The sequence below is a fragment of the Dunckerocampus dactyliophorus genome, chromosome 1 (genome assembly GCF_027744805.1).
Source record: "Dunckerocampus dactyliophorus isolate RoL2022-P2 chromosome 1, RoL_Ddac_1.1, whole genome shotgun sequence".
Lineage (NCBI taxonomy): Eukaryota > Metazoa > Chordata > Actinopteri > Syngnathiformes > Syngnathidae > Dunckerocampus > Dunckerocampus dactyliophorus.
The window spans coordinates 11,785,192-11,797,148 of NC_072819.1; the positions used below are offsets into that span (position 1 = coordinate 11,785,192).

Below are 11,957 nucleotides of genomic sequence, written 5' to 3' on the forward strand. Positions count from 1 at the left end.
TGCCCAAAAATCGACATTCAAATTCAGGCTGCGTTTAGTCTGCCTGATTTGGTCCAAACTTAGCCCAAAAATAGACGTTGAAAATTGGGCTGCGTTTAGCCCGTCTGATTTGGTCCATATTTAGCCCCAAAATAGACATTGAAAATTGGGTTGCGTTTAGTCTGTCTGATTTGGTCCAAATTTTACCCAAAAATAAAAATTGGAATTTGGGCTGTGTTGAGTCCGTACATCTGATCTGGACTAAACTGATCTTTTTCGGACTGCATATAACCCAGTTTGGTTTTGGTGCACTACAACACTAGTTCCTGCTTAACTTTGACCTACCTTCTGTTAGGAACGGCCAAGGCCGTGATACAGGAACCCAAAATGCAGAGTCAAAATACGTGTAACAGAAAAAAAAGTCTTTAATACAAAATGGATAACAAAAGGTACAAAAACAACACAAGGGAAAAAGTACAACAAAAATTATCCCGGACCTAGTCGCGGGAAATGTAACGAAAAACACTGCTAGCACGGTGAGCTGAGCAAGGAAAAATACAGGCACGTAACGAAAAGAGCTGCTAACAAAAACTAGCAGAGGTACCGAACATACAACTACTGCTGAGGACGTCAAGCAGGTGGTAAGGTACTTACAGAGCTGAGCGTGGGTCAGAAAGCCAAAAACACAATGCACAAGAACAAGCTGGAAGGAGCTGAACAGGGTGTAGCAAAGGGACAATCTGGCACTGGATATGAGTGAACACACAGCTTAAATAGATCAACTAATCAGTGGCAGGTGTAGACCATCAGCTCATCAAGGTGCTCAGGAGTGTGCTGCAACAGAGAAACAGTAGATGGCAGTACCGCAGCACACAATCCTGACACCTTCCTCATTCATGAACACCACATTATTGTACACATTATTGTAACAAAATCAATAAGACCACGTACTTCTCATGTAGCAATGTATGTAATGGAGGATGTTTCACTTTTTTGGTTCTTAAATAAAATGAATGAGCCAAGGTCAAAATGTCTGAGGTTGGAAAACTTCGGAGCGGGGCAGGTAATGACATCAGATTAAAACCATTATCCCACAGCCCCCAATCCACAGTGAACCAGATAATGGATTAATTAATGATACACTTTTACTTATCTGCAAATGATCTACCCATCTATCCATCTTCCATGCTTCTTCGGGTTGCTGCTATGCTGGAGCCTATCCCAGCTGACTTCGGGCGAGAGGCAGGGTACGCCTGGGCTGGTCGCCAGCCAACCAATCGCAGGGCACATATAGACAAACAACCATTCACACTCACATGCAAATGATTTATATATTTACTTATTTTACCTCTTGTCCCCAAACCTATTTTTTGTTGTCTTAGAGGACGTTTTGCCCTTCATCCGAGCAGGCTTCATGGGTTCATGCTCAAAGACTAGGTGGGACACACACCAGTCAGACTAGATAGGACAGCTCTAGTCCAGTTCATGCTCAAAGACTAGGTGGGACACATCAGTTGAATGCGATTGAATGCACTGAGAATACAATGACCTGGATGAATGAGAATATTCAGAGGCAGAGACATGCACAAATTAAATAGGTAACTTTGTAAATATAAACTCATGTGATCAATCTTGATCTATAAAATATTTGAAAAAAAATCCCTTTTATCTATTCTCCTGGAAAATAGGCTGATCAAGCCTAAACACTCAAGAAAGTCGTGTAATAACCTTCTAACAATACATGTGCAAGGTTTTATGTTGCTAAAATAAAGCAGAGCAAAACTACAGCGTAAAGGCGTTCCATGGCACATTTAATTGGAGCGTCAATTGAGATATTTTTTCGGTCCAAATTTATAAAACAAATTTAATTTCAATTAAACTTCACCGGGGCTCTCAAAATAAACTGCTTTTAATGTTAAAAATTGCGACGAACTGCCTGTGCGCCCGGCGCCATGCTGCGTCATAACAGCCAGCTGTTCAACAGTTGCTCACTCAGGCTCAGAATGGCCGATTCCGGTGATTGACATCTGGAACCTTCAGGACCAATAGAATCAAACCGAGGTCATCATTTTGAGGTCAGAGAACATCAGCGAATCAAACGATGTAAAACCCACGTGATGACGATCGACAGCGTCTTACGTTCTCTGCTGCGCATGCGTCACTCAAATCCAATTTGGCGTCTGAAGAAGCGTCAAAAGAAGCGGGAGACATATTGGATTTATTGAAGAACGAGAGCGACGGATACAGGCACCTTGTAAGTATCACGTTCTTACAATTTGTAGTACAAAACGTGTGCTTGACTGAATTTTGGTCCTGCTAACATTAGTGCGCTAATGGATGCTAATCGAGAATGACTGTTTGAAGTTATCGTTGCTATCGTTTACCTGCAAGCACAATATTTTAACGCAGTAGTTCACACGGCAGCGAAATGCGACCAGTATCCATATTTCTGCCTACATGCGACCCATAGTGTAGTAGATAAGTGAGATAATTTTTCAAATAGTGATGCAAGCACCGAAATTGACATGAATACTGGACAATTTTCGAAAAAAAGCCCGTTAGCCACGGAACATTTTAAGATGGCCGCCATTTTCCCAGGTGCCCTTTTAAGATGGCCGCCATTTTCCCAGGTGCCCGCCACTTTCCAACAAACATTTTCGACATCAAATTTGATAGAATTGTCGGATTTGAATGATGTTAAGTGTCAAATAAAATGTTTCTGACCACACACAGGCTGAATTTCCACTTGTAGAGCTTCCGAGATGCAGCTGGCGACCATTTTCCGCAGAATCTATGAAAAAAGGCTTGGGTGCAGTTAGATCAATGGTGTCAAACTTGCGGGCTATTTCTGTCCTGCCGTGTCATATTTTGCAGCCCGTGAGTAGACATGGAAGAGTAGTGTAAATGCTATGAACATATTTCTTTTTAATTTGCTTCTACTTTATAAAGTTGACCTACTTCAGAGACATGAGATGTGTTTTCTGAATGAGTTTTAAAAAGCTTTGTTTTTCAGACACCTAAACTAAAATCCTTTTTACACTTATGCACTTTGCACTAAAACAGTGACATTCCTTTTGCACTATTGCTGCTTGTGTTCTGGATAAAATATGCTGCAAAAATTGTTTGACCATGTTTTATAACGCTTGTCCTCATTAGGGTTATGGGTAAGATGGAGCCTATCCCATCTGAATGCAGTGAAATACCAACCATGAAGTTATTTTTAAAATTTTTGGGGGTTTGCCATATCACTGTATTGAGATATTATCGTTATGTGCCCTGCATCGCATATCGTACCGTATTGTGGGGTACCCTGAGATTCCCAGCCCTTCTCCCAATACTTAATGCAGCCCAGCCCCACCCAGACCCTACCTCCAGCGGGCCCCAGGTAAACTGAGTATGAGACACCTAAGTTAGATTTTATAAGATGAATGTCGGGTTATAAAAAAGTAGGATTGGCGATAATTTTGATATACCAGTGTACTGGTATAAAGTCTTCCAATGACAAGGAAATGACTTTTAAGTGAGAATTTAAAATGGAGAATAGCCGAGTTGATGAACTAAACATGTTGAAATGGCGCTAAACACTGGCAAAAGAATCTCCTCTTACAGCGGGTGAATGGAAGCTAGTGGGGCTTAGCTTAGCTAGTGTGTGTGTGTGTGCGCGACTCGGGCTGGATGAATATATTTTTATTGTTGAAGTTTCAGTAGCAATGTGTGCAGACATCCCATTAGAAAAGTTAGCCAGTTTGACCAATAAATAAATGTGCTTTACAGTTTGAGACAAATGGGTTAAGGTTTGTAGCTTTTTGTACAAGACTCCACTGAATTTAATTATATTGTCATATTGTGATACATCCCAAAAATATCTTGATACATGCTAAGGTCTATTTCGCACAACCCTATTTAAAAAAAAAAAAAAAAAAATGAATGGGATGCTAGGGATTAATAATCCCTAGCACTACTGCCACTTGAAAGTATAATTTTGCCATTATTACAATTATCACTACTGTCATCTCTATGCTTTAAATTAAACCATGGTACATTGATTTGGTATATTTTGCTATTTATAGTGTCTGTCACTGTATTTAATCATTACTGCACAAAACTCCCGTGACTCCTGTCTGACTCCGTGGTCTCCTGTCATAGGATTTTGACTCCTCGAGAGAAGCAGGTGGTGAGTGGGACTGTGAGACGGTGAGGTTGATCAGAGCCTGGAGCAGAAGAAAAAAAAAACACTAAGGTGGGTTTTCTTTGAATACATGAAAAGACCAGCATCATCGTCAAAAGATGGCCTCCAATTATCTTCAAAAATGGAGAAAGGTCAATACCATAGTCAACAAATTAGCTGAGAATGAGAGTGAAGATGAGTTCATGGATATACTGCTGGAAAACGGACAATTCTGAGTCAGAGGTTGTTTTGACATTTTGTGCATCTTAACTTTGGGCATGACTTTTGTAGACAATGACAATCACCATGAGTGTTCCACTATCATGCCAGAAGAAATCAGGAAGAGACATGTAAAGAAGAGGACATACTGTATGATTTTGTTGATGGTAAATGTTCTCAACTTAAAATACCTTTTACTGTACTGTATATTGTTTAATTTGCAAAAAGTAGGCTAATTTATGTGTCAATGTTAGGACAAATTCTGTAAAAGAAGATATCTCAGCAGCTAAGAAAAAAACAAGTGAGTAGATATAAATTGCTTGGATCTAGGTCAAATCCGATTTTTGTTTTTTTCTTTTTTTCAAGTAATTATTTCATTCGAAAGTTTTGCAAACAGTGATATATGAATTCTGTTTTGACTATTTTATATTTAGATAAGGATACAGGTTTGCATGCATATCCAAAGCCTCCTGAAATCCAGAAGAACAAATTTGCTTCTGCTACCATTGATGAAACCAATCCTAAGACTAAGTCAAGTGGGCTACCACAAGACAGATTTTACAGATTACTTAAAAAAAAAAAAAAAGTAAATAAATCTGCTTGAGCACAAGGATATATTAGGGGAATAATCCAGTGTATACTCTTAAATCACTTACAGTTCTGCTTACAGACTCTCTCCACTTCCCATATGTTATGTCTCATTCAAATTTGCTAAAGTGAGTCAAAACACACACTAAATATATTTAAGGATGGCGGGCCGCAATTTCAAGAGGCCTGGTGCACATAATCACGCTGCATAATATACAGTAAAGTTATATATGACTTGAATTCAAAGCTCGAATACAAGTCAGGCCATCTGAATTGGTGTGGAATAAGCTTCATACACTGCATTTGATATTTAATTACAGAATCCACCATGGACGTGTGTACTTGGACTAGACGGCTGCCAAATTCATCCACAGAGGATGCTGAAAGTGGTATTTTACACTAAAGGTGTTTCCGCACCTGGAAAAGTCCTGGAAATGTATTTAAAACATTACTTTTTCGCAGTTCAGTACATAACCAATCAAAGCATTTTCCTGTCTTCCTGTTCCACATATGCCATCTTGGTGTTTACAGGGTTGTCAAGGTCAAGGGAGCGTTCCAACTCCCCTGATCACCAATCAAGTCATGGAAGTGATGGAGGATCTTCCACTTCTTCTCAATCATCATTGGGCTCATCTTCCAGATATGGTAAGATAATCAACTTAGACATTGTTGGCAACCTATTTTTTGGGAAGGGTGTAGAAACAAAGTGCACTAATATAGAAATCCTACACATACGAAAACCCTGGATCATAGAATTAGAAAATTGTCATTTCCAGGCCTTGGAAAAGTGAGGGAAATTGTTTTCACATAACTTTTCCTCAGTTCACGTAATCATTCAAAGCATTTTTCTGTCTTCGTGTCCCACGCATGCCATGTTGGTGTTCCAGGACAGTCCCGCTCAATCAGGGAACATCCCAACTCTTCCTATCACCGATCAAGCCATCAAAGTGCTACACCTTCCACTCTAGGACACTCAACATCCAGACATGGTAAGATTGAACAGTTCTAATCTCATCACAACGAGGGATGTTCCTGGCGGCTAATTTCCCTGTCAACTAAATGAACTAGAATAACACCCAGAAACAAATATGAGCACAATTTATTGGTCAGTATTTAAAACAATATACACAAAATAGTATGTATTTTGAAGGTTTTGATCACATCATCAATAACCACATCTCATTTTAGAGGGGACATATTATGCTAAGCACACTTTTCTTGCTGTAGCCCCCATATTTGGATATCTGGTGTGTCTACCAATCCACAAAATGTGAACTCAAACAACCCAGTAATTTTCTTTCATTTCTCTGCCTAGATCAGACGCCATGAGATTCAACATGCTGTTAAGGATTTGGTTGGCTTGCTATGTAATTTGCTGGCTCACAATGCTCCTAATTCAAATATCTCCACCTCTGCTTGACAACCACACCTTCATAAATGCCCACCATTCCTTTTCGCCGTAGGCGTCAGGTAGCCTGACCAGAGGGCATGTGTTTCTGTAACTGCATTTGATGTTTGGAGCGAGTTAACTGCAATTTTAAAAAAGGCACGGGCTTGAGGAGAGAGTGCTGATTAAGCTTTAGCACCGCCTGAAATCAGGTTTAAAAAAACCATTCGGTAGCAGTGAGGGATGGAGAGCGAGAGAGAGAACATTAATATAGACATGACAAGTTGATGTAAACACTTTATGAACATCAAACATAATATTCCTTTTGCTCTAAGTCAGACATCTGTATTTTTCAATACTCTACGCCGATTAATCATAACTTCAAAGGGAGAGCTCAGCGACGAGGGGGAAGAGAAAGACAGAGTATGCTAGATTTATGTTTACACCCATTTCCTCTGAACAACAATGAAGTCGATTATTTCCTCAAATTGAGGAAACTTATTTTTTATTTTGGCATATTCCACTTTATTAGTATTGGCTTATGTGGCATATTTTGGGAAGAGTCTTGCCGCTGTGGCACTGAATGGAGTGATGGAGTATTCTGGATTAGCAGCTATGGGGGGAGCACCAAGCACGTAATAAGGATATTTAATCAATCAGATGATGTAGCAACACAAGACTCAGATCTTGTCTCAAAGTAATCTAATTCAGACAGTAATACAATATTTAATAACAATTGAATGTAGTCCAGTAGGTTGAAGTAATCAATTCCTATCTCGTAAAGTGCAGTATTTCCAGATACTATTAAGTTCAAACTGTTTGTTTTAGAAACACCATGGCTATATTTCCAATGCCCATCACCAGTAAGTCATGAATATATAGTCATTTTGTTGTCATACAATGGAAGTAATATTCTTGTGAAATGTCTCCATCCCATTTAAGAATTCCAGAAATGTGTCCTGAAGAAGCTTGTGGAGCTTACAGAGGAGGTAAAGCGCATTGGGGGTGCAGAGCCCAGTGCAAGTTACCATGTTCGACGAATGGAGAGGATGGAGGAAGTTGATAAGTTAGAGGAAACTTCAAAACACTGACACGAGACATCTTCTGGTAAAATATAATTTAATGAAACAGTTATTCCTGGTGTATACCTGTATGTGCTAGCCCAAAGGTGAGCAACCATGTATTTTTTATTTTACCGATAAATCTCAAGTGAGGTCGGAGTAGATCTCATTAACCTCATCTCATCATTCTGGAAAATCCAGAAAATTTTTCTCTTTTTGTCATTCAAAAACTGGTTTAAATCTTACTTACTGGTTTAAATCTCTAAACTAAGTTGCCATGATTTTATTTTATTATTACAATGAGCCTATACAGAAGGGTCTAATGAGGAAACTGAAGCAAGTCCAATTTCGAAGGTCCCTTTTTTCATATCAGTAATCAATGTGCATATACTTGTCTCCCCAGATAGGATGAATTTGCACAGTATTTATATAAATATATGGATCAATACTATGTTTGTGTTACGGGTCCCAGGCAGGGGCCCTGTAAGGCAGATAAATTACCTGAATGGAAATGCAGGCAGAACAGCAAAATTGGGACGACGTGTAGCGTTCCCTTGCAGATTGCATCTCGTTATTTAACAAACACAAAAGTCATATACATACATACCTTTCAAGTAATTCCAGTCATTTGCATTTCTGTCCTTAGTCACTTATCACTTTAACATAACTTGTACATTTCACATTTCCATATAATCTCACTTCCTTGTGACCAACACAATATATTTTGGCACAAATCACCATTAATTGTATTTATTTGTTGTAATAAACCTTTTAATGCATTCTATGACATGCTTACTTTATGACATATTTCCTCTTAAATGTTCACACTTGTACATAAACATCTGATTATGTATCAAGGTAACTTTTCTTGTAACATATTTCTGTACACGCATTATTTTAAATCTTCTTAAATACTTTCGCTATTAACCCATTTTCAATGACAATTGCAATACCCCTTAGTTCCACTGGATGGCGATCTAACCAAGAGTTGTATCTCCCGCCAATTAAAGTACACGGAGCAGCGGCTATGGCTTTGATGTATTACGACAAACTTACTCTCTAACTTTCACTTATTTTACCAAATTAAATCAGCGGATACTTTCACAATATACGTCCTCACATGAACACAAGTACTTATATGGACTTATTCTGTTGTTTTTGGACAATTTACCGACCTGAATGGAAATGCAGGCAGAACAGCAAAATGAGGACGACGTGTAGCGTTCCCTTGCAGAGATTGCGTCTGACGCAATACAGGAAGTGTCTCTGTATAAGGGTCCTGCCGCAACTGAAGAGAGACAAAGGTTCCGCCTCACGCTGTACAACACAAACTGCAAATCCACTTCCATATTTCAGAAATATTAAATTCTGCGCATTTATATAGCATATTTTACCTCAATAAACACAAAATTAAATCTATGTGGACACCATATTTTCGAGTGTGCCACATTTGCATATGATTATTTATGCTATAATTACACTTTAAAATATTGATTTTCACGCTGCCTTTTTCTGAGGCCGCACAGGTTTACCATCCCCAACACAGATACAATAGGTCTTATTCCCAAAGAGGTTACCCACCCCTGTGTCAGCTGGAATGGTGCTAAATTTTAAATGTCTAGAATTTAGGGGTTGTAAAATATCTGTTCTAAATACATTGAAATACTAAAACTATTAACTCTTTTCACACAGATCGTACAGTTAAGTACGATTGGCGGCAAGAACATCAAGGACTGCACAACTAAGATCTTGGACAGGTATTGAGAATCAAAATGCAAACATCACATTCAAATCATAATAATTCCTTTCATTATAAAAGCTGAATGTAAAAAGCTGGATGATAAAAGAAATGCCTGCTGACAAAATCTTCTCTGTACCTTCCTCTATTCCTCCTTCCATCCCCATTTCAATCTCCTCCTTTATTTCCCTCACTTCCTTATTTTCATTTTCCCTCCTCTCTTCATCTACATACTCCCCCAGCACATACAGTAATCCCCTTCTCCCTCTATTTCCTTGCCTTCCTCCATTTCCCTCCCCACCTCCCTCACATCTTTCCCTTCTATCCTTTCCCCCATGTCCAACTTCCTCTATGCTCTCCTTGTCCTTCCCTCCTTGCTCAATATTTCTATCTTCTCCTTATTTCAGTCCCTCCATCTACCTTTACCTCCCTTTCAACTATCTCCGTCCTCCAAACCTCACCTGTCATCGTCCCTCCCCAGCTCTTAAATAGCACAAGAAGTTAACTGATTACCGGTAAGTGTAGACACCTCCTGTGCTAATTTTTCAGGCTGATGACAAACTCCCGGATGTCTTCATTCAATATGAAGGGCCACGGTTCCAAAAGGGCATTCCAACCGACAGAACTTTACACCATTGTGACAGGTACATATGGAGTTTCACAACTGTGGTTGTTTTTTAAAATAGATTTTTCTGTCTATAAATTTGAAATGCGACAACGTTCGTTTGATTGTTTTGTGTAATTAGGAATAAACAAATGTTGATATGATTTTCTTTGTCATTGCAGCTGCTGTCAAAAGGTGGGACAGCAAAGCCACAGACCATGAAATTTCACGTACTATGGCAGACCATTTCAAACATGCTCCTGGGCGGTCTGGTGGTGGAGGCTATCTTTGTGATTATGAATTTGTGATTATTTTTAATCATGAATTCAGGGTGGCTTCATGGAGACGTCTTTTCAACGACCTGAAAATGACGGCTTTCACTTTTCAACCAAATCTAAACGTATTTTCAACGCCTGGACATGATGTCTTTTCAACGTCTTTTCAACCAATTTTTGCTGGGTGGGATGCATTGCTGGGCAGTTACAGGCAAAATGAGAAAAACCTTTACGTGGTTTGGTGCATCTGTGGTTCATTGTTGGGCAGTTATAGGCAATGTTCAAGAATGCACTCTATTCGGTCTGAAACGTGTTTTTTAGCAATAATTGTTAAATTCAGTCACTGCAAGCCAGAAGAAGGTGCTATAGGCTCAAATGTCATGCATGTGGTGTAACTTCTCCGCCCTGCATGGTGAATGTGGTTTGGTGCTGCTGGGATGCATTGTTGGTAAATTACAGGCAAAATGAGAAAAAGTAACTCTTTCGGCCTGAGCAGGTGGTTTCCTTCATCTGTGGTTGTTGCGCAGTTGTGGGCAATGTTTATTAATGCTCTCTACTCGGCTTAAAACGCCTTTTTTAGCAATAACTGTTAAATTCAGTCACTGCGAGCCAGCAGAAGGTGCTATAGGCTCAAATGTCATGCATGTGGTGTAGATTTGTACCCCTTGCATAGTGAATGTGGTTTGGTGCTGCTGGGATGCATTGTTTGGCAGTTACAGGTAAAATGAGAAAAAGTAACTCTTTCGGCCTGAGCAGGTGGTAAAGCACTTTTTAGGTGCCTTTGTTCATCTGTGGTTGTTGCTCAGTTGTGGGCAATGTTTATTAATGCTCTCTACTTGGTTTAAAACGCCTTTTTTAGCAATAACTTTTAAATTCAGTCATTGCAAATCAACAGAAGGTGCTATAGGCTCAAATGTCATGCATGTGGTGTAACTTCTCCGCCCTGCATGATGAATGTGGTTTGGTGCTGCTGGGATGCATTGTTGTGAAGTTACAGGCAAAATGAGGAAAAAGTAACTCTTTCGGCCTGAGCAGGTGGTAAAGCACGTTTTAGGTGGCTTTGTTCATCTGTGGTTGTTGCGCAGTTGTGGGCAATGTTTATTAATGCTCTCTACTCGGCTTAAAACGCGTTTTTTAGCAATAACTGTTAAATTCAGTCACTGCGAGCCAGCAGAAGGTGCTATAGGCTCAAATGTCATGCATGTGGTGTAGATTTGTACCCCTTGCATAGTGAATGTGATTTGGTGCTGCTGGGATGCATTGTTTGGCAGTTACAGGTAAAATGAGAAAAAGTAACTCTTGAGGCCTGAGCAGGTGGTAAAGCACGTTTTAGGTGGCTTTGTTCATCTGTGGTTGTTGCGCAGTTGTGGGCAATGTCCAAAAATGCTCTCTACTCGGCTTAAAACGCCTTTTTTAGCAATAACTGTTAAATTCAGTCACTGCAATTCAACAGAAGGTGCTATAGGCTCAAATCACATATATATGTTGTAGATTTGTACCCCTTGCATAGTGAATGTGGTTTGGTGCTGCTGGGATGCATTGTTTGGCAGTTACAGGTAAAATGAGAAAAAGTAACTCTTTCGGCCTGAGCAGGTGGTAAAGCACTTTTTAGGTGGTGTGGTTCATCTGTGGTTGTTGCGCAGTTGTGGGCAATGTCCATAAATGCTCTCTACTCGGCTTAAAACGCCTTTTTTAGCAATAACTGTTAAATTCAGTCACTGCGAGCCAGCAGAAGGTGCTATAGGCTCAAATGTCATGCATGTGGTGTAACTTCTCCGCCCTGCATGATGAATGTGGTTTGGTGCTGCTGGGATGCATTGTTGTGAAGTTACAGGCAAAATGAGGAAAAAGTAACTCTTTCGGCCTGAGCAGGTGGTAAAGCACTTTTAAGGTGGCTTTGTTCATCTGTGGTTGTTGCGCAGTTGTGGGCAATGTTTA

At 39.7% G+C, this 11,957-nt stretch overlaps 1 protein-coding gene across 3 annotated transcripts; it reads left to right on the top strand.

The window, feature by feature from the left end:
* The first annotated feature begins 2,157 nt into the window (after positions 1-2,157).
* On the top strand, positions 2,158-10,508 carry LOC129194623 (uncharacterized). Of its 3 annotated transcripts, XR_008573772.1 has the most exons (10): positions 2,158-2,233; positions 4,126-4,533; positions 5,275-5,390; positions 5,486-5,599; positions 5,842-5,943; positions 7,170-7,204; positions 7,284-7,330; positions 9,095-9,159; positions 9,690-9,784; positions 9,927-10,508. XR_008573772.1 is itself a non-coding variant. In XM_054799824.1 (9 exons), the coding sequence occupies exons 3-9, from the start codon at positions 5,283-5,285 to the stop codon at positions 10,412-10,414; spliced, it is 972 nt and encodes a 323-aa protein (XP_054655799.1). In that variant the 5' UTR covers positions 2,158-2,233; positions 4,126-4,533; positions 5,275-5,282; the 3' UTR covers positions 10,415-10,508. The 3 variants fall into 3 exon arrangements, 2 of the variants coding, with proteins under 2 accessions (XP_054655799.1, XP_054655810.1); XM_054799824.1 differs by lacking the exon at positions 7,170-7,204 and having other exon boundaries at positions 5,275-5,343; XM_054799835.1 differs by lacking the exon at positions 7,170-7,204 and having other exon boundaries at positions 4,126-4,219; positions 5,275-5,343.
* Positions 10,509-11,957: the final 1,449 nt, after the last annotated feature.

Bases quoted from the DNA above. Each gene is read 5' to 3' on its own strand.
- LOC129194623 (XM_054799824.1), top strand. From the start codon at position 5,283: ATGGACGTGTGTACTTGGACTAGACGGCTGCCAAATTCATCCACAGAG. The intron at 5,944-7,283 runs GTAAGATTGAAC...ATCCCATTTAAG, and splicing joins ACACTCAACATCCAGACATG to AATTCCAGAAATGTGTCCTG. The intron at 9,785-9,926 runs GTACATATGGAG...TTGTCATTGCAG, and splicing joins ACTTTACACCATTGTGACAG to CTGCTGTCAAAAGGTGGGAC.